The 27175-nt window shown below is 44.2% G+C and overlaps 2 protein-coding genes across 2 annotated transcripts in view; both read left to right on the forward strand.

Annotated features, from left to right (window-relative positions):
- Positions 1-20599, forward strand: part of LOC117377624 (plasma membrane calcium-transporting ATPase 1-like) — a 52004-nt gene extending 31405 nt beyond the window's left edge. Inside the window, exons 11-21 of the mRNA XM_033974083.2 lie at positions 67-308; positions 1847-2084; positions 2423-2602; positions 3572-3659; positions 7136-7242; positions 7625-7816; positions 8604-8817; positions 10951-11162; positions 11633-11740; positions 12656-12838; positions 16558-20599. Of these exons, the coding sequence (XP_033829974.1) occupies positions 67-308; positions 1847-2084; positions 2423-2602; positions 3572-3659; positions 7136-7242; positions 7625-7816; positions 8604-8817; positions 10951-11162; positions 11633-11740; positions 12656-12838; positions 16558-16755 (1962 nt within the window). The 3' untranslated portion in view covers positions 16756-20599. The remainder of the gene's footprint in view (positions 1-66; positions 309-1846; positions 2085-2422; positions 2603-3571; positions 3660-7135; positions 7243-7624; positions 7817-8603; positions 8818-10950; positions 11163-11632; positions 11741-12655; positions 12839-16557) is intronic.
- A 1797-nt stretch (positions 20600-22396) lies between these two features.
- On the forward strand, positions 22397-25244 carry pth4 (parathyroid hormone 4). The gene is made up of 3 exons (XM_055224714.1): positions 22397-22413; positions 24483-24559; positions 24924-25244. Exons 2-3 carry the CDS (start codon positions 24483-24485, stop codon positions 25195-25197), a joined length of 351 nt encoding a protein of 116 aa, XP_055080689.1. The 5' UTR covers positions 22397-22413; the 3' UTR covers positions 25198-25244.
- The last annotated feature ends 1931 nt before the right edge of the window (positions 25245-27175 follow it).

Raw genomic sequence — 27175 nt, forward strand, 5'->3', positions numbered from 1 at the left:
CAGATCGTGCAGCCCTTGTGCTTTTCAGCAGGTCACATACTTCCCTATCCTTTCTGTTCTTCTCAGCCTCCAGAGAAAGAGGGCGGTCTTCCTCGGCACGTTGGGAATAAGACTGAATGTGCTCTGCTGGGGCTGGTGCTGGACCTGAAGAGGGACTATCAACCAATCAGAGATGAGATCCCAGAGGAGAAGCTCTACAAAGTCTACACCTTCAACTCGTCCAGGAAGTCCATGAGCACCGTCCTGAAGAATGCCGACGGGGGCTTCCGCATGTACAGCAAGGGGGCATCAGAGATCATACTGAGAAAGTAAGGCATCCTAGCATCCTCTGCATCATCCTCTGCGCCTCTGTCCTCCTCTGCATCTACATCCTCCGCTGTACACTCTCCATTGTACCACTACCCCTCCACAAACACATGTACAGCAAGGGGGGCGTCGGAGATCTCCAGGAAGCAAGGTGTCCTTTGGACCACCCACACCATCCTTTGCACCACTGTCCCTCCACCCACATCTGCCTCTACACACACACAAGCGAGCGCATACGCAGATTTCTGTGTGTGAGTGTGCTGTACACACGTGCACACATGTACAGCAAGGGAGCGTTGGAGATCATCCTCAGGAAGTAAGACCTCGTCTGCACGACCTGTATCATCTGCTCCTCTGTATCTACATTCTCCACTGTACCACTACCTCTCCACACACGTATACGGTAAGGAAATGTCATAGATCATCCTCAGGAAGTAAGTCATCCTCTGCGCCACAGTCTCCTCTCCCCCTCTGGCAATCTTGTGCACCACACACACATACACACACCATCCTCTAAACACACAAACATTCATGTACAATGAGGGGGTGTCGCAGATCATCCTCAAAGTAAGTCATCCTCTGCACCACTGTTCTCCTCTGCACCACTGTCCTCTGCACCACATATTGAATGTGTTATTCCTTGTTTCTCAGATCTTTGTGTATCCTTTGCTAATGATAATATTTGGAATATATTACTGTACTGTGATTACGCCGTCAGGTATTTGTGTGTCTTTTGTGTGTGTTGATATGATGTATAAATCACTGCACTTTAAGTTCACTTTCGCACTGCCACTAGTTAGGTTAACATAAAAGAGTTCACTCGAGCTGTGCGCTTCGGCCAGTCTGAGCATGACAGTTGCATTCTGGGCCGCAGTAAATGGCCGGTCTGAGAGCACTCGAAACAGGAGGTCTCGAAGCAGCTCCACTCACACTTTAGAGTGGGGTAAGTGTCGTGTGAATGCAGCCAACCTCATGCCAACGTATGCAGTCCATGGTGTGAGCAGAAGTGCTTGGAATTGGGTAAAAAGCACTCTGATCACATATTTGTAAGAATGGAAACTGTAAAGCTGCTGTCACGTTCACCTGATGAGGCGCGTTGGATCAGCTTAATATCAGTAACACGTTGGTGCAGGTGAGCCTGGGTCTGTCTGTGTCGTTTTCTCTGTTGTCACCAGTGCACAAAGTCCTCACTGTATATTTAACCACAGGTGAAAGAAAAAAAACACCACATATAACACTAGGGAAGTGAGCATGTATTCACGAGGCTCTGTCCGCTTAAAGTGCATTGTCATAGAAATAACCTTGGCGATCAGCTGATGGACTCTCGATATGGTGCATGTTTGGGGTGCATGGTGGTGCAAATGAACAAACCGACCAGAAAGTAAAGGCAAGTCTAGTGTGCACTGGGGTCGGTCCACAGGACATGTGTGAAGACAACCTAAGAGTCTGATTGTGTGTTTGTAATATTATTTTGTCTACTCTGAGAGAACAAACAGCTATGTATAAATCATGTACTTAAAGTGGGTGATTGTTCTGCTAGGTGCTCCCGGATCCTGGATGCGCAGGGCCATCCCAGAGTCTTCAAACCCAAAGATCGCGATGAGATGGTTCGGAAGGTGATTGAGCCCATGGCATGTGAGGGGCTCCGGACCATCTGTGTGGCCTTCAGAGACTTCCCTGCGGAGGCTGGAGAACCTGACTGGGACCAGGAGCAACAGATCCTTTCCGAGCTCACCTGCATTGCCGTGACGGGCATTGAAGACCCCGTCAGACCAGAGGTGAGACCGAGGAGTGTGTAGATCAGGGTGGGGGGGTTTAGACTGGGCTGGTTCAAATGTTTTTAAAAACATAGAAAATGTAAAGAAGTGATTGTGTTACAAGTTTCTGCACTAAGGTGTTTTTAGCAGCAGGATTTTATTGTGTAAAAGTCTGCACTGATTCTGTGTCTAAGACTGAGGTGGTTGTATGATTGTGTCAAACTTGTATTGAATATCAGCGCATATACAGATACTATAGTGGGGTGTTTGTGTGGTGGTTACAGTTGTCATACTGTCCTTGCTCTCAGATATGTTTGTGGTTGTTGTGGTCATGTGTGATTATATGATCCTATCCTCAGGTTCCCGAGGCGATAGCAAAGTGCCAGCGCGCGGGCATCACTGTGCGTATGGTCACTGGGGACAACATCAACACCGCGCGCGCCATCGCCACAAAGTGCGGCATCCTGCTGCCTAACGAGGACTTCTTGTGTCTAGAGGGAAAAGAGTTCAACACACAGATCCGCAACGACAAGGGAGAGGTCAGCCACTGACCCCAAAAACTCCAACATACAACCGACACCCCACAATCGATCCCACAACTGACTCGACAACTGGACCCATCTAACGTAAAACTCACTGACACGCCCAGCACTAGACCCTCCAATACTGACCCCAAAAACCCATATACAACCGACCCACAACAACTGGCCCACTTAACACAGAACGCACCTCACAACAGAACACCCCCACCACAACCGTCGACTCACCTAACATCAATCAATGCCTCAACTGACCCTCAACAACCAACCCATGACAACCAGACTCCCCACAACTGGACCCACCTAACATCAGATCCTCTACAACCGACCCACAACAACCAGACCTACCATAACAAGACCCACCTAACACCAAATCCTCTACAACCGACCGTAAAAACCGTACTCGCCACCACCTTACACACTGACTCACCTAACATCAGCCACAACTGACCCATCACGACAGCCAGGCCCAACTAATACAGAAAGGACCTAACAACATACCATCAATGTCCCCCCACAGCCAGACTAAGACCAGGCCAGACTAAGACCAGGCCAGACTAAGACCAGGCCAGACTAAGACCAGGCCAGACTAAGAGCAGGCCAGACTAAGACCAGGCCAGACTAAGACCAGGCCAGACTAAGACCAGGCCAGACTAAGACCAGGCCAGACTAAGACCAGACCAGGCCAGACTAAGACCAGACCAGGCCAGACTAAGACCAGACCAGGCCAGACTAAGACCAGACCAGGCCAGACTAAGACCAGGCCAGACTAAGACCAGGCCAGACTAAGACCAGGCCAGACTAAGACCAGGCCAGACTAAGACCAGGCCAGACTAAGACCAGGCCAGACTAAGACCAGGCCAGACTAACATCATACCACCAAACCTGCCCCAACTGACCCTATACCACCGAACCCTCTGCCAGATGTCTTGTTTGAAGTTTGACCTTGTCTCTTGTTTGTTGTTTCAGGTGGAGCAGGAGCGTCTGGACAAAGTTTGGCCCAAACTCCGGGTTCTGGCTCGGTCCTCCCCAACAGACAAACACACGCTGGTCAAAGGTACAGACTGAAACTGGAATAAACCCTGGTCTGGACTGGGTCTAAACCTGGTCTAAACCTGGTCTGGACTGGGTCTAAACCTGGTCTAGACCTAGTCCTGTCTTAGGTCTACAGTCTGATCCTCATTGGCCTGGTTCTCTGATCCATTTATTTGACCTTTATTTTCGATTACTTTCTTGAAATAGACTTTTTTCCAGTTTTTCCAAAAGCACCGACTGAGCTTAGAGCTGATGAGCTCAGTGAGACAGATTTAAAGTTTTATATTCATTTAGTTTAAGGGTGTTTATGAACTGTCTTTGTAATGTTTAAAATAGATATTTTAAAATTCTGTCTGTCTTGCCCCTTTCTCTCTGACACCCGTCTTTCTCTCTATCACCTGTCTCTGGCATCTATCTCTCGCTTTTTAAAATGTTCATATTTAATGTAAGACAGACAAACTTAAGAGTAACCAATCATATACAGTAATAACAAGACAGAATTTAACATGACAAAGCCAAGTGCCGCCTGTCTCTCGCCTGTCTCTCGCCTGTCTCTCGCCTGTCTCTCGCCTGTCTCTCGCCTGTCTCTCGCCTGTCTCTCGCCTGTCTCTCGCCTGTCTCTCGCCTGTCTCTCGCCTGTCTCTCGGTGGAGGATATTTTTAGACTTTTTATCAGACCTTGCTTAGTGTATAAGTGAGGTCTGCTCTGCAGCGCCACCTGTTATAAACCTGCAGACAAGAAGTTTTATTCTAACCAGATGCTGAATGAGCTCAGTCTGAAGGAGGAGTAATGAGAGAGTGTAGTATTGGCAGTAGTAATGTATGTACAGGGATACAATAATTTGCAGTATAATATTGAACGGCTCAGTTGTACGCACGCAGACACACACGCACAAACATGTGATTTGCATATCATCGATACTGTGGTGTGTTAAATTTGTTGTACTTTTACAGGTCTGAGTAAAACGGCTCCAGATAAAACTCTGCTGTTTAAACTCTGAGATTATGTCGTCACTGACACAAATGTCTCATTACCAAAAATAAACCAAACATTTGGTTTTGTTCTGAAGCCTACAGAGAAAATTATATCATTGCATCCCATCCACTCTCCTGTAGTAGTAATACTTTTTGTATACAGGTATCAACAACGCTGTAGCGGTAGTACTCTGTGTGTACAGTACTGTAGTAGTAGTACTTTTGTGTACAGTACCATAGTATTAATAATATGTGTAATTTGATAATGTCACAAGATTTATTTCCATCCAGTGTTGCATTCATTTTTCACCAAGATCTTGCATTGATGATTGTGGAGTCTGGAATGTGACCACTGCGCAAAGCCTTCTCCAGCAAAGATTCTCAATGGGGTGTTAAGGTCTGGACTCTGTGGCGGCCAATCCATGTGTGAAAATGATGTCTCATGCTTCCTGAACCACTCTCATAATTTGAGCCTGATGAATCTTGGCATTGTCATCTTGGACTATGCCTGTGCCATCAGGGAAGAAAAAATCCATTGATGGAATGACCTGGTCATTCATTATATTCAGGTAGTCAGCTGACCTCATGCTTTGAGTACATACTGTTGCTGAACCTAGACCTGACCAACTGGAGGAGACTCATGCCTATTTGCTTAGTTAACTAAGCAAATAGGTGGCAACTTTTTTTGGTCAGGCGGTATACACTCACCTAAAGGATTATTAGGAACACCTGTTCAATTTCTCCATAATGCAATTATCTAATCAACCAATCACATGGCAGTTGCTTCAATGCATTTAGGGGTGTGGTCCTGGTCAAGACAATCTCCTGAACTCCAAACTGAATGTCAGAATGGGAAAGAAAGGTGAATTAAGCAATTTTGAGCGTGGCATGGTTGTTGGTGCCAGATGGGCTGGTCTGAGTATTTCACAATCTGCTTAGTTACTGGGATTTTCATGCACAACCATTTCTAGGGTTTACAAAGAATGGTGTGAAAAGGGAAAAACATCCAGTATGCGGCAGACCTGTGGGCGAAAATGCCTTGTTGATGCTAGAGGTCAGAGGAGAATGGGCCGAGTGATTGAAGCTGATAGAAGAGCAACGTTGACTGAAATAACCACTTGTTACAACCGAGGAATGCAGCAAAGCATTTGTGAAGCCACAACACGCACAACCTTGAGGGGGATGGGCTACAACAGAAGACCCCACCGGGTACCACTCATCTCCACTACAAATAGGAAAAAGAGGCTACAATTTGCACGAGCTCACCAAAATTGGACAGTTGAAGACTGGAAAAATGTTGCCTGGTCTGATGAGTGTTGATTTCTGTTAAGACATTCAAATGGTAGAGTCAGAATTTGGCGTAAACAGAATGAGAACATGCCTCCATCATGCCTTGTTACGACTGTGCAGGCTGGTGGTGGTGGTGTAATGGTGCGGGGGATGTTTTTTTGACACACTTTAGGTCCCTTAGTGCCAATTGGGCATTGTTTAAATGCCACGGGCTACCTGAACATTGTTTCTGACCATGTCCATCCCTTCATGACCACCATGTACCCATCCTCTGATGGCTACTTCCAGCAGGGTAATGCACCATGTCATAAAGCTCGAATAATTTCAAATTGGTTTCTTGAACATGACAGTGAGTTCACTGTACTACAATGGCCCCCACAGTCACCAGATCTCAACCTTGATAGAGCATCTTTGGGATGTGGTGGAACGGGAGCTTCGTGCCCTGGATGTGCATCCCACAAATCTCCATCAACTGCAAGATGCTATCCTATCAATATGGGCCAACATTTCTAAAGAATGCTTTCAGCACCTTATTGAATCAATGCCACGTAGAATTAAGGCAGTTCTGAAGGCGAAAGGGGGTCAAACACCGTATTAGTATGGTGTTCCTAATAATCCTTCAGTTGAGTGTAGATGGTAAGAGACATCACTAAATTCTTGAATGATTTTTCCCAAGAGGATTACATAAAGCAAAAATAGAACAGGACCCAAAACGGAACCCTGAGGAACTCCACACAACAAATCAGCTGACTCAGACATTATTTGACATTATATCAGGATCTTGACATACTAACCAAGTCCCTCAGTTTTTGTAACAAGATATCATGATCGACAGTATCAAAGGCTAAGGACAGGTCTAACAGGACTAGAAAAGTGCCTTTCCCAGAATCAGCAGACATCATAATGTCACCGGATACTTTCAACAAACCTGTTTCCATTGAGTGAGGTTTGTGTAAACATCACTCGACCAGACTAGAACGTGTCATGAATATTACAGTGTTCTAGAAAGCATGACAATCGTTCTGAGATCACCTGCTCTATGATCTTGGACAAGGATGGGAGTTGAGAGAGAGGCCTGTAATTTTTGGGGTCTGCTGGGTCCAAATGTGTTTTTTTGAGTAATCGCTCTAAATGGGATGTTTAAATGGACACACCAGTTGAAAGAAAAAGATTAACAATTTTGGTGTACTTGGGTGTATTTTAGTAGTACTGTAATAGTACTTTGTGTACACAGGTATCATCGATAGCACTGTGGGCGAGACTCGGCAGGTTGTGGCTGTGACTGGAGATGGAACCAACGATGGGCCCGCCCTGAAGAAGGCCGACGTGGGCTTCGCCATGGTCAGTTTAGGGTGTAGACTGGGTTGTACACCTGAAGGTTTAGACCTCTGAGGGTTTGATTCCCACAAGGGGATAAATTCCCTCAACCAGATAGTTATTTTATATTGACATACTTTGTGTTAGTTTAGGGAAATTGTTTGCCCCATCTTAAACCTGCTCCCTGACTGGCTGCAGCTCCCTGACTGGCTGCGGCTCCCTGACTGGCTCTGGCTCCCTGACTGGCTCTGGCCCCCTGACTGGCTCTGGCCCCCTGACTGGCTCTGGCCCCCTGACTGGCTCTGGCTCTCTGACTGGCTCTGGCTCTCTGACTGGCTCTGGCTCCCTCTGATTTGCTGCCCTGTGATTGACTGAGTCTCTCTCACACTGCTCTCTGATCGATTAGGGCATTGCGGGCACAGATGTGGCTAAAGAAGCATCGGACATCATCCTCACAGATGATAACTTCACGAGCATCGTCAAAGCCGTGATGTGGGGCCGAAACGTCTACGACTCCATCTCCAAGTTCCTCCAGTTTCAGCTCACTGTCAATGTGGTGGCCGTGATCGTGGCCTTCACCGGAGCCTGCATCACTCAGGTACTACAGTACAAGAAGATATATTATTATTTATAATATATATACCATAATTATATGTGTGTATGTAGAAGAAATAAATAAATAAAACTAGTTTCATCTGTCTCTGTGCATGAAAACCGTAGACTGTATATATAATGGACATGGCTATTGTACTAGCCGGCACGTTCCAAACAGTAAATAAGCATGGACGTGATATGGCTCCATTGATTCAATTCATTTTCTATTGAAAAAAAAGCCTGTAACTACTGCTGTCAGGCTTTCTGACCTTAAAATGTTGGTATTAACCCAATCTACATGATCGTGGGTTTTTTATTTCAGCAATTTCCTGATTGGCTTTTTTGTTTTGAGCTCGGATTTCCAAATATGGTCCCGGGTTGCAGATTAGCTGCTATAACTGGTCGCAACCAAATGAAGCCAATCAAGGCTAGCAAACGCTGTGGGTGATGTCACACTCACTTAGTGCACATCTTTATACAATCTATGACAAAAATGCACAACTATGTCTCATCTCTGGTGCATTTCTCTGGTCAGATGATCCATGATGCTGGAGATATCCACATGTGATAGCTGATAGAACATGAACACATGTGATTACAGAGCTGCACGCTCATGTAGGTTTGTGTCTTGGGACTATTCTCTGAAGGCTGTGCAGATGCTCGCCAGCACAGATGTTTCTGTGATTATATTCATGATGGTCTGTGTTCTCTTTTACGTCTCTCCTCTGAAGGCCGTGAAATGTTTAGATGGTTAGATTCAGGCTTATATTGGTCTGTGTTCCTCTCTTTAGGACTCTCCTCTGAAGGCCGTGCAGATGCTGTGGGTGAACCTGATCATGGACACGTTAGCCTCGTTAGCATTAGCCACAGAGCCACCCACAGAGTCGCTGTTGCTACGGAAACCATACGGACGCGACAAACCTCTCATCTCCAGAACCATGATGAAGAACATACTCGGCCACGCAGTCTACCAACTCGTCATCATCTTCACTCTGCTATTTGCTGGTGAGCAGCGCACCACACCCTCCACAGAAGGAAGAGTCTAACCCTCAACCTCCTTACTGAGAGGATGAGACAGGATAATCACTCACAAGCTTCGTTGGTTTTGAAGTCTTTGCTGGAGGTGGTTCTGTAGTTCACTGATAACTTGCATCTTTATCAGATTCTGTCTTTAGTCAGATTAAAAACCCACAGGAAATATGAAATGTTGAATGTGTTTTGGGGAAAAGCTTTGACCCAGTTAGTGTTCTCAAAAGTATAAAAAATCTAATGTTAATCAATACTAACACTAGTATGGAAACTAGATACCGTAAATTTCGGATTATAAGCCGCTACTTTTTTTCCACGCTTTGAACCCTGCGGCTTTTACAGCAGTGCGGCTTATATATGGAATTTTACTGGATAACGGACCCTGGGGGGCGCTCTCTAGCTGTAAACGTAAAAGTGAGACAGACGTGGGGAAAGATTCTGCTCTGAAGAATTCACTAGTTTTGATTTTGAACGATCATTTTGCGCATCATGAAATGGATATGATGCAGTTTTTAAGATAAAGAAACAGAAAGGAAACAGAGCAGGGGTCGGCCTTTAACACGCAAAGAGCCATTTGGACCCACTTTCCACATAAAATAAAACACTGGGAGCCGCAAATACTTTTTGACATCTAAAATGAAGATAACACTGTATAATAACAATAATGTAACGGAATAATGTAGGTTTTACTTTCACGGACAAGCCTTCTACACGTGGCAGATAAATATGGCAAAAACAACTTAAGTGCATAAAAAAATACAACTCACCAAACCGCTGCATCATGCATCGCGCTGATTATGTGATTATGTCTACTCTACTCCGCAGTTTCTTTAAAAAAACAACAACAAAAAAACTCGTAGCGTATCGTTTAATCCCAGGTGCTTATTCTCCATGTGCCAAAGCAGTTTTGAAGGTTTCATTGCCTTATTTGCTTTTCCCGTATGTTACGCAGAGCGGACTCTGTGCGTGAGAGTCACCTGTAGCGACAAACCCAGATTTTAAGTAGGCATTGTCTGTTAAATTTATCTTTCTTTTTCTTGGAGGTCGTAGTCTCCTCTTCTGGCTCCTCAGTTGTCCTTTTCCCCTTTGTTAAAAAGATCTCCAAAGACTTTTGTTTTGGCTCATTTTCACTCGCTTGTGGCTCTACTTTAATGCGTCGTGTCTGATGTGTTATACGTGATACGTCACCGCGGAGACAAGAGCAGATAATATACTTGCTACTACATCAAATAGATTTCTGTGGCGATTTCCAGCAGGATTTTCATGATACATCTACGGACGAGCTTATTAGTGTGTCATTAGGGACGGGCCAAAGTTGCTCCTGACCCCTGTGCGCACAACGTCTGAAAATCAGGGCTCTTTACGCAGGACTGTGAGCTGTGTCTGTTAGTTCCCAAGCCACGCAGAGCCGCAGTATGAGGCTGAAAGAGGCGCATACGGCTCCGGAGCCGCGAGTTGCCGACCCCTGAAATAGAGCCACTGCACGTAAGCTCGACATCAATGAATCCAACTTGGTCAATGTAAAAAGACGACAAAAGTTTTCAGAGGAAATAAAAGCAGATTTTCCGTGTTGGTGCAGCTTTATTTTCTAAACCTGCAGATGTGTTCATCCCGTGTTGTTGTCGTGTTGGTGCCAATTTTCAGGCACAGTTTAAAAAAAAGCGTGTCGGTGCACCGTCTTTCTGTGTAAATATCTCATGTTACAATATGAAAACCTGCGGCTTTTATTCAGGTGCGGCTTATATATGTACAAAATTGATTTTCTCTTCAAATTTAGCTGGTGCGGCTTATATCAAGGTGCGCTCTGTAGTCCGAAATTTACGGTAAATCATTTGAGCAGGTATCCATACTAAAGTCCCATTCACAGGACAGAAATGAACCTTTCATGAATGGCTTTAGAATGATCTTGAGCTATATCAGAAGAAAATATAAGAACACATGGATTAGTATACTCCCATGGACCACTATGGAACCTACCTGGACCACTGAGGGATTGTAGATATAAGACCACATAAAAGAAAGTGCTACCACATAATGTTGTAAATAAGTATCAAGTCTATCCCTTAGTGTCAAATGGAGTTGTGTTTCTGTTCTCTCGTCTGTTTTCAGGAGAGAAGTTCTTCGACATTGACTCGGGCCGTAATGCGCCGCTTCACTCTCCGCCGTCTGAACACTACACCATCGTCTTCAACGTCTTTGTGATGATGCAACTTTTCAACGAGATCAATGCTAGAAAGATCCACGGAGAGAGGAACGTGTTCGAAGGTGTCTACAGGAACCCCATCTTCTGCTCCGTGGTGCTGGGGACCTTTGCCCTGCAGGTGAGGACTGGAAGAGGAATAAAGCAGGACTGGATTGGTACTGGACCTGACAAGCTTTGCGATTAGATTTGTAATTTAATAATAGGAATCTGTTCAAAGTTCACAGTTTAAACATGTCCAGAAGATTTGACGAAAAGACTGATATCCGAACTAATACAAGAACCACATTTTACATCATGTTTGTAGAGGTCTAAACTACAGGGTTGGCAGTTTTTATGCACAATAAGACTCCACTGAGACACAGGGAGGGCATCTCCCTTTGTTTTTCTGCTTTTGTGATTTGCTAAATGTGTCCATTCATGATGTGATTTCAGTTTGATTTTGACTAATCTTACCGAAGTGGTCAGAACCAGAGCGGCGGCTAGGATTGGACCAGGTCAAGACCAGACCAGCTCTAGACAAAGAACTGGAAGCTCCGGGTCGAAGCTCCAGGTCGAAGCCCCGGTCTTAACCCCGATCTTCTGTTTCAGATCATCATCGTGCAGTTCGGAGGGAAGCCGTTCTCCTGCACGGCTCTGACCATCGACCAATGGCTGTGGTGCGTCTTCATCGGCGTGGGAGAGCTACTCTGGGGACAGGTCAGGAATATCAAACAGAATAAATACACATGCAGGAAAAAATGTGTGTGTGTGTGTGTGTGTGTGTGTGTGTGTGTGTGTGTGTGTATATATATATATATATATATTTATTTATTTTATTTTTTTCTTTTGACCCAAACTGCACTCATAAGACTACATCATACTAAAAATATTTACTCCAAAAAACAGGAAACTGGGATTTTGCAAAATGCAGTCATGATTCACGATTCGCTCCCAAATCTTCAGCTAACTCACTACATACTTTGCTGTGGCTACTGTTGTCTTATATAATCCCTAAAATCAAAATAAAATAATTACCTGCACAAATTTTGGTTTACTAATACACATTTTGATGGACTCCATCATCTGATTAATCATCTAAACGGGTAAAAGACTTCACCCTACTTCCCTGTGGGTGTCACTCACTCAGAGCAGCACATAGCTGACCATCAGGGCTCAGGTCCTGGTATAACATTAGTAGATTTAAACACAGCTGTGCGTGTGAGGAGTGGGCTGGTCAAACAGGGAGATCCTGCCCCCTCCTAGTTACTATGGGTTTCCTGGTTACTGCTGTGGAGACTTGAGCTGCAGATGAAAGCGGCGCACAGATTTACTAGGCTCTGGGGACCTGAATGTAGCATGGAGCTCCCAGAGAGAATGCTCCATTGAACCTTATAAGGCTGAGGAGATAGGTAAAATGGGGACTGGACCGGGGACGTTTTGCCCTTGGGTGTGTTTCAGTTTAATAAATATTTATGGATCAGATGTATAACAGCCTCCAATCATAACTCTGATGGGAGGGCATTTGACACACAGGGTCACGGGAGGAAGGGAGTGCACTAACACAGAGATATAGAAAAATGAGAGGACATCTGACACAGTGGGAGTGACCATGTATCCCGTGTTCTTCAATAGCTGGTGACCTCGATCCCGACTCATCACCTGAAGTTCCTGAAGGAGGCAGGACACGGCATCACAAAGGAGGAGATCCCAGAGGAGGAGCTAACAGAGGGAGCCGACGAAATCGACCATGCGGAGATGGAGCTGAGGAGGGGCCAGATCCTGTGGTTCAGAGGCCTCAACCGCATACAGACTCAGGTAAGACAACGGGAACCAAACCATTGCCAAATCACAAGTACACTGAGGAGGGGGCAGAACTGCCTTTAGACACAGGTAACAAAACAATAATGCACAGAGTTTATATAGCACCTTCAAGACTCAAAGGCACTTTACATTCTTCACTTACTCGACACTCGGTGATAAGACACTATTGCAGCTACAGCTGCCCTGGGGGCAGATTGCCAGAAGTGAGGATGGCAATCTGATCCATCAGCCCTTCCCACCAACAACACGCACACACCACATACATACTAGGCAATGTGGGTGTCTTGCTCAAGAACACAATGATAGTTCTGCTCAGAGAAGTGGTTTTCCTGTCCATTTGATATTTTCTGTCCAAACTCTTATATGCATCTGCTCAAAGTTCTTCTGTATTTAAAGGTCCATGTTGTGTTAAAGTTTGAGCCTTATCTCAAACATCTGGCATCTGTCTCTGTAGAGCCACATGCTGTTCCACCTGATGACATCATGAGGTGGTGCTCCTCTGTTCACATATGCACTGTATTAATCCACTGGTTAACCCTGTGTAATCTGGGCTTCATCTGGCCTCAGTCCGGTCATAGTCTGGTTTTAGTCTGGTCTAATCCTCGGTCTTCAGGAAGTCCTTATTGTGGCTCTGATCCAGATTTAGTCCTGATGACCTCTGACTTCATAAGCCAGGGGTCTCTCCATAGTGGATGCCACACAGGACAAAATGGTTCAAACAATGTCCACAACATATGCAAATATCAGGGAACAGGACTGGACCAAGACCAGGACTGGACCAGGCTTGGATCAGGAAAAGACAGGACTAGGCTCTGCAGACCTAAAGACCCTAGTGGATAAAGATAATATTTGAGTAATAAAAACTGTGGTTTAAAAGTGTGAGTTAATTTCACAGTCCAGTGCAACCTCATTAAACAAGAGACGGGGAGCAGCCAGAGACAAAAGGCAAAAAGCACAAACTCAAACTGCGGGGTTAAAATTCAGAAGTGACAGAATCCACCAGACTTTAGTTTGCGAATCCTTTTCCAATTAAGAAAATACAATTGGAGAATGAAGTAAGTACATCATGGTGGACGTGTACCAATGGTGGTGAAAACGGGAGTTGATCGGAAAATGGTGTCTTGAAAATAAGATGTTAAATATTGGTTAAACATGGACCAAGCACTCCAAATACAATTTCAGAGGGTACATAAGAAGGAAACTACTATAACATCGTTAAAAGCTCTGAATAGTAAAATTTGCAGAATATGTCTGATTTAAAAAACCCTGAGGAGCACCACCTGATGATGTCACCAGGTGTTGAGAGTTGTGGAGAGGGAGATGGACTGAAATGTATGAATGAAACAAAACTCCAGGGATGTTTCTGTGGAGCAGGTCATAGCTGATTTCAGTCACATTACAGATTTATGTGACAAACTAGTTATACTCAGGTACTTTTCTTTGGGACATAAATGTATTTGTGAAGAACATGACGTTTTCTCCTGGATCACAATGGCCGTCTTCACGTGGACAGAGGCATCATGGGAAACCCAGTCCATCCCTTTGATCTTTGACACTTTAACTTTAAACTAACTCTGTTTCAGCTTTCTGTTTTTCATACTTATAAATCAGATTAACGCTAAATAACCCTGTGCTTCTCTTCCTCTCTCCTCTCCCTGTTCATTTCATTTGACCTTTGACCCCTTTCACATTCATCCAATGGTTCATCGCCCTTTCGTTTATTCATCCAACATCTTTTATCCGATATTTTATTTTTCCTTAATTCATGTTTCATTGCTGCATTCTCATCTCCTTTCTTCATCCTTTTTTCTCTTTTTGCCTTCCCTCCTCTACTCATCTCCTCCATCCTCATTTCATCTCCACCCTCCTCGTTTCCTCTGCTCCCTCCTCATCTCTTTTCCCTCCTCATTTCCTTCCTCCTTGCCACCTCGTCTCCTGTCTCCTTGCCTCTTCCGTCCTCATCTCCTCATCTCGTCTCCTCCCTCTTCATCTCCTGACTTCATCTTCTCCCTCCTCGACTCCTGCCTCCTCATCTCCTCTCTTTTCGTCTTCTCACTTCATTTCCTCATCCCCTGCCCCCTCCCCCTCAGATGGATGTGGTCTACACCTTTCAGACTGGGCAGGCAGCTGTCCCTGGAGCTCTTCGCCGGCAGCCTTCTGTGGTCAGCCAACACAACGACTCCGCCGCCAAAACGCTCACCAGCCCCTCGCACCTGGGCTCCTCCCACCTGGCTGTAGGCTCCTCTCATCTAGGTGTTAGCTCCTCCCACTCTCTGTCCAATGCTGCCGCCCCCTCGGCTGCAGGAAGTGAGTGCTCTCGGACACAATGGACGTAGAATCTGTTTGTGATAATGATAAATGATGATAATTTCAACAACAGAGTGTAGGTCTTGGGTAGGCCAAATCAGGTTTAAGAAATACATGATGGAAGGAAGGATGGAGAAGAGTCCACATACTGACCAGACCTGGTCCAGTACTCGTAAGGTTAAACCACAAAGACATTAACATTTAATATGGGCTTAATGAGTTCGTTTGAGTTGTGCACTTTTGACCTCTCCAAAATGGCCACCCTGCATTGTAGCACATGATCCTAGTACAGTCCTCTTTGTCCAGTTTTGTTCCTGGGTCCAGTCCTGGGTCCAGTCCTGGGTCCAGTCCTGGGTCCAGTCCTGGGTCCAGTCCTGGGTCCAGTCCTGGGTCCAGTCCTGGTTTTAGTCCTGGTTTTAGTCCTGGTTTTAGTCCTGGTTTTAGTCCTGTCCTGGGTGCGTCCTGGGTGCGTCCTGGGTGCGTCCTGGGTGCGTCCTGGGTGCGTCCTGGGTGCGTCCTGGGTGCGTCCTGGGTGCGTCCTGGGTGCGTCCTGGGTGCGTCCTGGGTGCGTCCTGGGTGCGTCCTCTCTCACTGTAGTGGATTGGAGCCTTGGGCTGCTTGCTCTGATAACTGCTCCATGGATTAATACCCTGTCCTACTTTACATCCTTCACTTCTCTCCTATTCTTGTTCCCTTGTCACCTCTCTCTCGCTCTCTCGCTCTCTCGCTCTCTCGCTCTCGCTCTCTCTCTCGCGCTCTCTCGCTCTCTAGCTCTGTCTCTCGCTTGTTCACTTGTTTCCTTCCTTCTCTCTCTCCTTTTCCTCCTGTTGTGGAACAGATAACAGCGTTTAGAGTTAATCCTCTTCACACAAGCACTCTCAAATGTGTGTCTCCTCAAAGGGTTAAACTGTCCATGCAAATATTTTCTTTGAGTTCATTTTATAATGATCTAATTGTGTGGAGAGTGGAGGTTTTGGTTATAATGTCTGAAAGAGCTGCACATTCAAAAGCCCTCCACACGATGGCGCCAGAGCACAGTTAATAAATGGTACGAATATAAATATTTAAAAATGATAAATGTATATTTTTTTAATGTTTTCATCCTGGTGTTGTTTGTTTTTGTGACTCATTTTTTCTTGTATTTTTGTTTCATCTTCAATCATTTTGTTTTTAGGTTTTATTATTATGTAATATATTTTGTTTCAGATGTAAATCCTGTTTGTCTTTGGTTTAATTTTTCTTAAAACAAAAAAAACTAAGGTCTGAACCAAATCAAATCAAATCTACTTAGCAGGATCCTGGTCCAGACCAGGTCCAGACCAGGTCCAGACCAGGTCCAGACCAGGTCCAGACCAGGTCCAGACCAGGTCCAGACCAGTACGACTCACTCTTCCTTGTTGTTCCAGATTAAGGTGGTGAACGCGTTTCGGTCTTCGCTCTATGCCGGTCTGGAGAGTCCCGAGTCCCGGAGCTCCATCCACTCCTTCATGTCCCACCCAGAGTTTGTCCCAATGTCCGAGGAGGAGTCCAGGGTCCCATCTGTGATCGAGGAGAGCGGAGAGGAGATCCAGGCCTGCCCCGAGACTGGACCAGAGAGCAGCTGAGGAGCAGAGATGAGACTAGACCCAACTACAGGATCAGAGACCAGACCAGACTAGACTAGACTACGGACTCGCAGCAGATACCAGAACAGATACCAGATCACCAAAGACTTCCAGACCAGACCTTAGACTACCAGATTGAACTGGGGCTAAACATTGGACCTCTTCCTCAACCAATAAAACTCCTCCAGGACCAAGAACCGAACCAGGACCCTCCAGATCCAGACCGAAGACCAGACAGAGGAGCCGGACCGGAACCACCGAACTACATCAGAACCTTCAGAACCTTTGGACCATGGACCACGACAGGAGCAGAACAAAACGCTTTTCCCAAAACTCAGCCCTGAACTGGACTTAGCTCTGAAGAACATCTCAGACTTCCAGTGTCGCATGACCAAATCCTTCAGAGTTTAACGTTTTCTCAGTTTGTTTTAATCAAATTTAAAACTACAAAAGAGACGACGAAAGCCATTTAGTTAACACATATCAGTCTTTACATTTTAAACAGCACCAGCAAATTTTAATCCTATTTTAAAGAAGGGGCAATACTTTAACATTTTATATTCTATTTTTAAACCACATGTTTTTGTTCAACACTAGCTGTTAACACATTTTCAGACCCGAGTTTGGACTCAGAGTTTTGGTAAAGCGTTTTGCACATTTCTCCTGGTCTCATTTGGACCCTGTGTTCTCTTCCATCTGTGTATATTCTATGATTAATCTCTTATTTTTTACTTCTGTTCATATTCCTAATGGCTTATGATTTTTGGTTAAATTTTTGCTGCAGAAGTTTGTCTCAGAAACAAAGAGGTTGTTTTTTCTCATGTACAGTTGCTTCAGACTTTATGAATAATTATAGAAATACAATGACGCAAGCCCGCACCAAACGCAACAAGCAAGGTTTTCAGATGGAGAACTGGTATAATCCTGGTGTAATCCTGGTTTAGACCTGGTGGAGACCTGGTGAAGACCTAGTTTAGTCAGGGTTTAGACCTGGTGTAGTCCTGGATTGTGTGGATAAAATGTGCCAAAAGGGGGCCTCAGTGAAGACATGACTTCCAAATTTCCAGGAAACTGATTTTAAGGTTTGCCCATGTTTTATTTAAAATGTTAATCTTTTTGGCATATTCTGCTTAGTTCTAATAGTTAGACAATAGTTACAAATGTCGACAGGTTCATTTGAAAGGTTGCAGGTTTAGACCAGGCTCAGATTCTGGACTCTCCATCTGAAATGGCTCCCAAACGACTGTTGTTGTTTTTTTGGGAATAGTTTTGGTGATTGTTTCTTCTTGGAGCGTTGTTGCAAGCATTGCTACGAGCATAGTTGGGAGCATTGTTGGAAGCGTTGTGGTGCGCCAGCGTCGGGTGCGTTTGTGTAAATGCGATTTGTGCTTGTTTCCATTGCAGCTCTGAATGTCGTCGCTGCATGTCCAAAAAAAGAATGTTTACTGCGATTCTCAAACCCCAAAACCTGTGTGTGCAAGTCCACGTCCGCAAAGGGCTCTCCAGTCCAGACTAGGGTCCTAGGTCCAGTCCCTGATACTGGTCTAGACCCAGACCTTGATCCTGGTCTAGGGTCCCGGTCCAGACCTTGGACCTTCAGAATCCAGTCTTGACGGGGCCCAGACCTGAACAATCTTAGTACGCTGCATGTTGTGTTCATTCGTGTCGAGTCGCATGAGAACTATACGGAATGAAACTGTGCTGTTTTCTCAGAGACGTGCTCACTTCCTGCTTCAGCCACTCCACTTCCTGTCTGTGCTTCCTGTTTACATCTGAAATTTAAAAAAAATGTTTAAACCGGCCTTACCAAAACCAGAATGAGACTGAACCTTTCAAAGACTGACGACTGTTCTGTGCAAATGAAGGAAATTCACTGTCACAAAGACCACATTATCCACCATTTTCTAGTTTGTAAGAATAACATTTGACTTTTATTTCGGTTTTTGTTGAGCTAATCATGAGTAACCTTTGGACCAATCAGAGCAGAGTTTAGCGTTTTGAGTCAAGCGAACAGGAAGTGAGTGCGCCTCTGAACGTCGTCATGATTTTGAACCTGATTTTTGTACGAGTTTATTTGCGTTTAATGTTGTTTGACTCTGCCAAACTCGGACGAAAAGTCTCATTTATTCTGAAAAAAATGTATAAAGCAGCGCTCCCTTTTACTTTTGCTCAAACCAAAATTTAGACCCAAATTTTCATCTTTTGACCAAAAACATTTCACTCCTTTTGTGCCAGATATAATGGCTGTTTACATTTTTACTCACTTCAATAGTTTTATTATTTCTTTGTTTAGCAGCCAGGACATTTGGGCGTCAAGTTTCACTTGTTGTGGTGACGTAGTTTTTAAATCTCATTGAAGCAGCGCTATGGTTGTTTTTCAGAATAAACAGTTTTTTCTTCACATGAGTTTTGGCGCAGAGTTGGGGTTCCCATGGCGACCGTGGCAGAGCCAAATTAACCCCTCAGTCACTGTGCCCCTCTGCCGCCGCGTCACCATCTGTCCACCAATCAGAGGAGCCCATTTACGGAGGCCACGCCCACGCTGCCAGTCTGGGGTTGGGACTTTTGGTTTAGACCTGGGACAACATCTGGCTCGACAGAGGTCTGGACTTGTCTTTAGTTCTGGTTTAGCCCTAGTTAAATCAGGACTAAACCAGAAGTTATCTCTGCTTTAGCCCTAGTTTAGACTAGGTTTATTCCTGGTATAGACCAGGTTTAGTCTTGGTTTTCACCTGGTCCAGACCTGGTCCAGACCTGGTCCAGACCTGGTCCAGACCTGGTCCAGACCTGGTCCAGACCTGGTCCAGACCTGGTCCAGACCTGGTCCAGACCTCTGTGTAACCGAATATCCCCTGGCCTGCTCAGCGCTCCCATGGCCTCTCATACCGCCATAGTCACTGTTCTTCCCGGCTTTTCTATGTATCAGAGCCATATTTGGGGTTATGTTGATGGCCATCTTGGTTTCGTTGGACGTTTCCTTTGATTCCAAACGACCAAAAAGGATCGGCTTCCGGAGGACCACCACTTCCCGACTTTACGATCTCAACTCAAACTCTACCGGGGAATCTTTCTGCATGGTTTTCATATGGAATTCAATGTTTTGCTCATTTTTTACAATTACTTCGGTATTTTTATATATTTTTAATATTTTGGAGATATATATGACTATCTGTAAAGGCTGCAGTTTGGTGAGCTGATGTGAATATTTAATGCCACGTTGTTGTTGTCACATGAGGTTTAGGGCTCACAACATGTTTACGTGCTGTCGCTGCCAACAGAGCTGAGTCCTTGGTCTGAGCCTTGGCCAGGCCTGATCCGGACCTGGTCCGGACCTGGTCCAAGCGGGGTCTAAACGGGGTCCAGGAAGCAGGAGGGACCAAACTAAGATCCAGGCAAAGGTTTAAGGATCTAAAGTCGTATGTGTCTTCTATAAAAGTAAAAATTTAGACTTGTAAAGGTGGCCATTTTGAAGGTCTTCCTCTTGTTTGGGGTTCAGATTTTTGCTCGCGTGCAAGGCAGGGGGCGCTCTAACGATAACACTAAAGTTAGTTTTGCACACAGCTCTGAGGCCTGACGGTGGATTTTTTTTTCTCGTGGCGGGGTCAGTTTAAAATCGTCTTAATGTTTACAGCTCGTATCATTCCACGCACACACTGCCCTCTGCTGCCCCCGCTGGCCAGCACAGACCCTGGACTTGGGCTCTTTTTGGACTAATCTGACCGTGTCCCTTTTTCACTCCACACTATTATAAACATATACATATTATATATATAAAGTATATTAATCTATATTAATGCAGTCATCTGTGGTCGCAGTATCCACATTAAATGAGTGTACATGAGAATGCCACTGTGTCCTGTCGTCTTTTCACAATAAGAGCTTCGTCCTTACAGAATAAGAGCTGTGTGTGGATGTGCGTATGCTTTCACAATAAGACCTCTGATTCACTTCCTCCAAAATAAACGATCCTTTCAAGTATGTTGGATGATCAGTACATTTAAACTTTAACAAATTAATTAAAGCCACAGTAAGTTTTTAGCCAGCTAAAATAAAAGGGTTTTTTTTATTTTTTACTTTGGACCGAAAAACACGTGTCTCCACAAACCTGACCGTAATCCACAGTAAAGTATAAAACCTATTTCCATGCATTCATTCTTTGGTCCTGTTTTTTCTTCAGTTTCTCTCTCCTGAGGTGTGACAGTGCCCTCTTCTGGACATAGCTGGAGTTACACTCAGGTCTGTGCAAAGTACATTCTATCTTCAGCCAAAGGCCGCACGTGCCTACAGAGACGGGGCAATTAAGAACTTGTCCATCACACTGCACAGTTTATAAAGTTTGAGTAGAGTGTACCAGTGGGGGGCAGTGCTACTGAAAGATGTAAATGAAACAAAACTCCAGAGGCTTTTCTGAGGAAACTACACTGTCCACACCACAGCCACAGAGACATACTCGAGAAATGTGTTGCCTGAGGACAAAGAGATGCAGGAATCAAACCTGCAAATGTGGAACATTCACAAAAGCACATACTGCTGTTGTGCCCAGCCCAAAGGCAGGAAGGGCATCTGGAGTAAAACCTGCCAAATCTCCACAGAGTCTAAAGTTACAGTCCAGAGCCAGATCCACGTCATGGCCTCAAATCCGAGGCAACAGCATCCTGTGGTCAGTCCTCTGTCCAGAGATCAGTCCTAACGACGATAACGAGTCTAACGAGTCTGTGGGTCAGAGAGCACCGCGTGTCTCTCAGCTCAAACACATCTCCGTGACGACGAAGCCCTGATGCAGCCACCGCAGCAACAGGCCACCGTATCTAGGGCCCATGCATCCCATAATATACACTCAGTTTATAATGAACAAGCTGCACAAGCGATGCAATCAGAGACTAAACCAGGACTGAAACAGATGAAACATGACTAAAATAGAGGACTGAACAAGAACTAAACCAGGACCTAACCAGGATTAAACCAAGATCAAACCAGGACTCAACCAGACCTAAACCAAGACTGAACCGGGTCTAGACCTGGTCCTTGGTTCAGCTGAGGTGGGTCTTTTTGTTGAATTGTTTTGTTCTTTTGTGAGCCCAAGTCCTGGTTTGGTCTGTGGCTCTGAGATAGACCTTCCTGATCCGCTCAGTAAAACAGTTTTTACATTAAATCTGCATTTTGTCATGAAAATATCCAAACAATATGACCCACAAACACTGACGATGATGGATTAAACACAATGTCATGAGGATTTGATTTCATATTTACTGTTCTATAGCTTTAGACCCATTCAGTCCTGGTTCATTCCTGGCTTAGACCTGGTTCAGTCCTGGTTTAGCCCTGTATCTAGAATAGCGCTGTTATAGACCTGGTTTAAATCTGGTTAAGACCTGGTTTACAACTGATGGTACTCAAAAGCACTGGTCTAAACTTTAATGAGGAGACAACTTGAGCTGGAGAAAACGCAGATAGTCTCGTCTTTGGACCCATTTAAAAACAACATAGTGATTCTGAACTTTCAGAATTGATTCAAACTATTCAACTCATCTCACAATTCAAAACCTACACAATAATCCTCCAGTGAGATGCTCAGTCTGCATGAGGGGGCGGAGTCATCTATATATGGTCTACAGCTGGTTCAGCTTCAGACCCAGAAGAAGCTGCTCATCAGAAACAGTAAGTACTCTTTTTACTCCTGATGCCTGTTCATGCCTATTCTATTTAAACAGGTCCAGGGGCAAAGTCAAGGGCCAGATTTAGACCAGGTTTAGACCAGGATTAATACGGGCTCAGTTCTGGTTTAGTTCTGTTAATTTCTTGTTTTAGTCCGGATTTGGTTCTGAATTAGGACAGGAAATAAAGTAAAGGACTGCAGACTGATTTCATCACTCTTGAACCCTTTATTGTCCCTGAAATGTTATCTCTGCATTTGACCCATCCTTCAGTGTCTCAGGATTAAACCTGCACTTGACCCATCATTCAGTGTCACTGGGTTAAACCTGTCAGGCCCAGTGGACCAAATGTGAGCCTGGTGCTGGAGGATTATGGTGCATTACAGATTAGATTTATGAGGATACTTTGGAATATAACTGCAGTGAAATAATCTCCATCAGTTTCAGAAATATTCAAATTCTTTAATTTAGTTATTTACATTTTAGATTTTAGAGATTTGGATGTACTGGCTTAGTCCTGGTTTAGTCCTAGTGTAGTCTTGGTGCAGTCCTGGTTTAGTCCTGGTTCACTCTAGGTCTAGCCCTGGTTTAATCCTGGTTTAGTCCTGGCTCAGTCCTGCTTCCGTCCAGTTTTGGTTCTGGTTTAGTCTTTGTTTAGTCCAATTTTGATCCTGGTTTATTCCAGTTTCAGTCCTGGTTTAGTCCTGGTTTAGTCCAGTTTCAGTATTGGTTTAGTTCTGGTTTAGCCTTGTCTCAATCCTGGTTTGGATCTGTGTTACATTGGCTAAGAGGTGGAGATTGGTGTTATTTGTATTATCTGTTATGTTAAATATGTTTTGGTTCAATTTCTGTTTTAATTAAATCATAAATATATTTTCTGCTTAAGCAGTAACAATCTTCAAATGTTACAGGACAACATTTTTAATCAGCTTTATTTCTTTATTTCTGCACAGCTTGTGGCGACAGGACCTAGTGCAGGTGCTAGGGTTTAAACAGGAGACCAGAGTTTGAATCACAAGCTCAGCTCAAAGTGGAAAAAAACTGAATAACAGATTACTCGTTGTGCTGTGGTATCATAAACAAATCTAAGTTATGATGGATTTGATCTCTTGGTCAGGGGCAATAAGTGACTTGACTTAACTAAATTCATGACCCGAAAATACATTTTCACAATATGCAATTTGAGTAATTGTATTTGGTAGTTACTCTTTGTTTTGGTGGTATTCATAACACAGTTACTTTCCTAAAACTAAAAGAACACACTGAAGTATTGATCACACAATTTTGGCTTCAAATCGCACCATTTTAGTAAGAAAATGGAAAATTCTGCTCTTTTGGTGAGTGAACAGTGATTTGTCCTTCTCTGATCAGTGATAATGAAATGTAGATCAAATGATGAAACAAATATAAAGCTGTTTTTAATTCTGTGCCATGTTTTTACACTATGATAAAATGTGACTCAATGTAAAAGTATACTAACTATTCAGAATACAGATCTGGACCATGTAACAGACTACATTACAAAATACATTAAATTTTAATGCAGGTATTTGGCATTCTGTAACTAGATACATTTTGAGTATTCTTCCCAACACTGGTTATACATTTGTCCTGAGTCACACATGTTTATACTTGAGATTATACTTGAGGTGTTACAATTAAAGTTACAGTTAGTAAATTATGTGTAACCAAGCAAGAGGGGACATGCCAAAATGCCCACAAGTGACCTTTTTTTTTAAACTATAGCTCACAACAACAACCAAAGACGCAGATAAGAATGGGTATGATATGCTCAAATCAGAGGCAGAGGCGGAAGTAAGTTTAAGGATATATATTACAATATAACAAAAAGCTTAATTTATTATTGTATTTTAAAGTATGAATTGTTCAACTCAGAAAAATTCAAACCAATGGCACAATATAATAGAAAGTAACCCAGGTAAACTAATAGACAAAATTAATCTTAATTAAAGATAAACTATAATATTCTTAAACAATAGACACAAACATAAACAGTAGCAGCTGGAAATTTACATCTGTACATAAAAACACAGATCCTGTGTGTTGTTTCAGATGTGGGTGTCAGTGAAGCTTGTGTCGTGTGCAGTGCTGCTGATGCTCTTCACCTCAGGACTGTGTCAGAGCGACAGGTGAGAATGCAAATCTTAACCTCACACTCACATACCCCTCACACAGACCACAGCACAGGGTTGAAACCAGGTCTAAACCAGGCCCATACAGGGTGTAGCTGGGCATGGCACTGCTTCCATTTACCAGATAAACAGACCTGACTGCTCTTGCTGACTCACTGAGGACTATGCTGTCTTTCTCTCTCACCCCCTCCTCTATTTCTCCTTTCTGCCCTCTCTCCTCTTTCTGTCTTCTCTCTTCTCTCTCCCCCCTCTCTCTCCTCTCTCCTTTTCCCCTCTCACCTTCCTTCCCCTCTTCATCTAACCTCTCTCCTTTGCCCTCTTTCTCCATCCTCTCCGCTTTCTGTCTACCCTCCTTTTTCAGTCGGAGGGCGGTGTCGGAGCACCAGTTGATGCATGACCGCGGCCGCACTGTGCAGAGTCTGAAGCGGTTAATCTGGCTCTCGTCGGCCATCGAGGGTCTACACACAGCCCAGGCTCGAGGACTGGACCCGGGTTTGGATCACGGACTCGGTCTGGACCAGGGACTCGGTCTGGACCATGGTCTCGGTCTGGACTTGGATCTGCGCCCGGATACCGCCAACATGGAGAGAATGAAGAGTCTGCTGCGAGAGTTCTTCAAATCAGTTAAACAATGAAACAAAAGACTGAAGCGGAGAATAGCGTTTATAAAATGAGCTCAGTGTGAGCTTTATCCGCACATTTAATATTAAACTAAACTCACACATTTGTAAATGGGCGAATACTTTGTCTTTGTGCCTCTGGTTTCATTCTGAAAAATGAGCCGTGTAAAGTGTCAGTTATACATAAAAACTGATAATGATTTGTGCATGAGTTCGGTCCCATCACATCTGTGTTGTGGAGGCGTGTGCATGGCGTGTAGAACAGCAGAATTAGATAGACCTGCTGTATGCTGTCTGTGTGAAGGAATCTTTATTTTCTGATGAAATAAAAATAATGACAAGAACCAGAGGAGGTATGGGAGGGTCTGTTCTGTGTTGAGGACCACACACCATATTTGGAAATCCGAGTGTCAAACCAAAGAGCTAATAAGGAGCGTGGCTGTTGAAGGTCTGCCTTCTTCCCTTGCGGAAAGAAGGGAGCTCATGATTCAGTTATTTATGTTCATATCTTGATTTACGGGCAAAAGACGGGGGTGATGAGGAGGAGGAGGTGAGAAAGAAGAGGAAGTGAGAGGAGGAGGTATGGGCAAGGAGGAAGCGAAGAGGAAAAGCAGGTAAAGAGGAGTTGTGGGTGAGGAGGAGGAGGAGAGGAGAAGGTGAGGCAAAGCGAGGCAAGTTTATCTGTACAGCATAATTTGTACACAAAGTAAGTCAAAGTGCTGTCCATAATAAGAAAGACTTTAAAATCATAATACAACAAATCAAAACATAAATAATCATAAAATTAATATATGCAAAACAAATACCTTTCAGTCATGCCCACAGCTAAACAGAACTGTTTTGAGCCTGGATTTAAAAATTGTCAAAGTAGAGGCCTTTCTCACATCTTCAGGAAGACTGTTCCAGCTTTTAGCTGCATAAAACTGAAACACTGATCCTCCATGTTTAGTCCTGACTCTGGGAACCAGAAGGAGGCCAGTCCCTGAAGTCCTCAGAGTATGAGATAGTTTATATGTCACTAACATGTCAGAGATGTACTTTGGTGCTAGGCCATGGAGAGACTTTTACACAAGCAGAGCTATTTTGAAGTCTATTCTCTGGGCCACAGGACTTATGTGCTCGTACTTCCTGGTTCTAGTCAGTACCCAAGTATCAGCAGCATTCTGGATGTACTGCAGCTGTCTTAATGCATTGTTTGGAGAGGTCACTGATCAGGCTGTTACAGTAGAGTAGTCTAACCTACTTGAGACAAATGCATGAACACATCTCTCCAAGTCTGATTTAGACAGTTTACCTTTGAATTTTGCAATGTTTTATAGATGGTAAAAAGCTGCTGATGTTATTGATTTGATGTAAAGTTCAATTCTGAGTGATAGACTGTATAAAGAAGTGGACTAAGGGAGTGTGACATCACCCATATTGGCTCCAGTCAAATGAAGCAACCAAAGAGCCAATCCGGAGTGAGGCCGTTGAAGGTACTGCAGTGCTGTTTTAGCAGGGAGTGGGCGTTTAGCTATGCTGTCAATCAATCAATTGTTGCTAATGCTAGCAGGAGCAACCTTGGGGTAAGAAGGCACCTGAGTTGTCTGTTATTAATGTTCATATCTTGAGTTACGAACACAGTAGCGAAATAGTAATACCAGGATCATATAGAGAAGTTTAATACAAACATTTGAAGACTAACAGCAGCAGCCTGACAGCAGCAGAAGGGAGACAGTTTTTCAATACAAAGTGAAATGGAGCCAGCGCTGCCATGCTCCTTTCTTATTTGGAATGCGGTCTCTAACAAGTTAGCTATGTCCATTTATATATACGGTCTATGGTCTGAGTCCATTATTACCCCCTGGATTTCTAGCCTGATTTGAAAGTTTTAGAAAGAGAGACTGGAGGTGACTGCTGATACTTTCTCTTTGCTTCTGTGGGTTTAGCTGAAGAAAGTTGTTTTGCCTCCATACACTGATCTGTTGGATGCAGTGGCAGAGTGAATCCACTG

The sequence above is a fragment of the Periophthalmus magnuspinnatus genome, chromosome 10 (assembly GCF_009829125.3).
Source record: "Periophthalmus magnuspinnatus isolate fPerMag1 chromosome 10, fPerMag1.2.pri, whole genome shotgun sequence".
In the NCBI taxonomy this organism is placed as follows: Eukaryota; Metazoa; Chordata; class Actinopteri; order Gobiiformes; family Gobiidae; genus Periophthalmus; species Periophthalmus magnuspinnatus.

Excerpts from the sequence above, each read along its gene's own strand:
- pth4 (XM_055224714.1), top strand. The coding sequence starts at position 24,483 with ATGTGGGTGTCAGTGAAGCTTGTGTCGTGTGCAGTGCTGCTGATGCTC. Across the intron at positions 24,560-24,923 it reads GGACTGTGTCAGAGCGACAG|TCGGAGGGCGGTGTCGGAGC; the intron begins GTGAGAATGCAA and ends CTCCTTTTTCAG.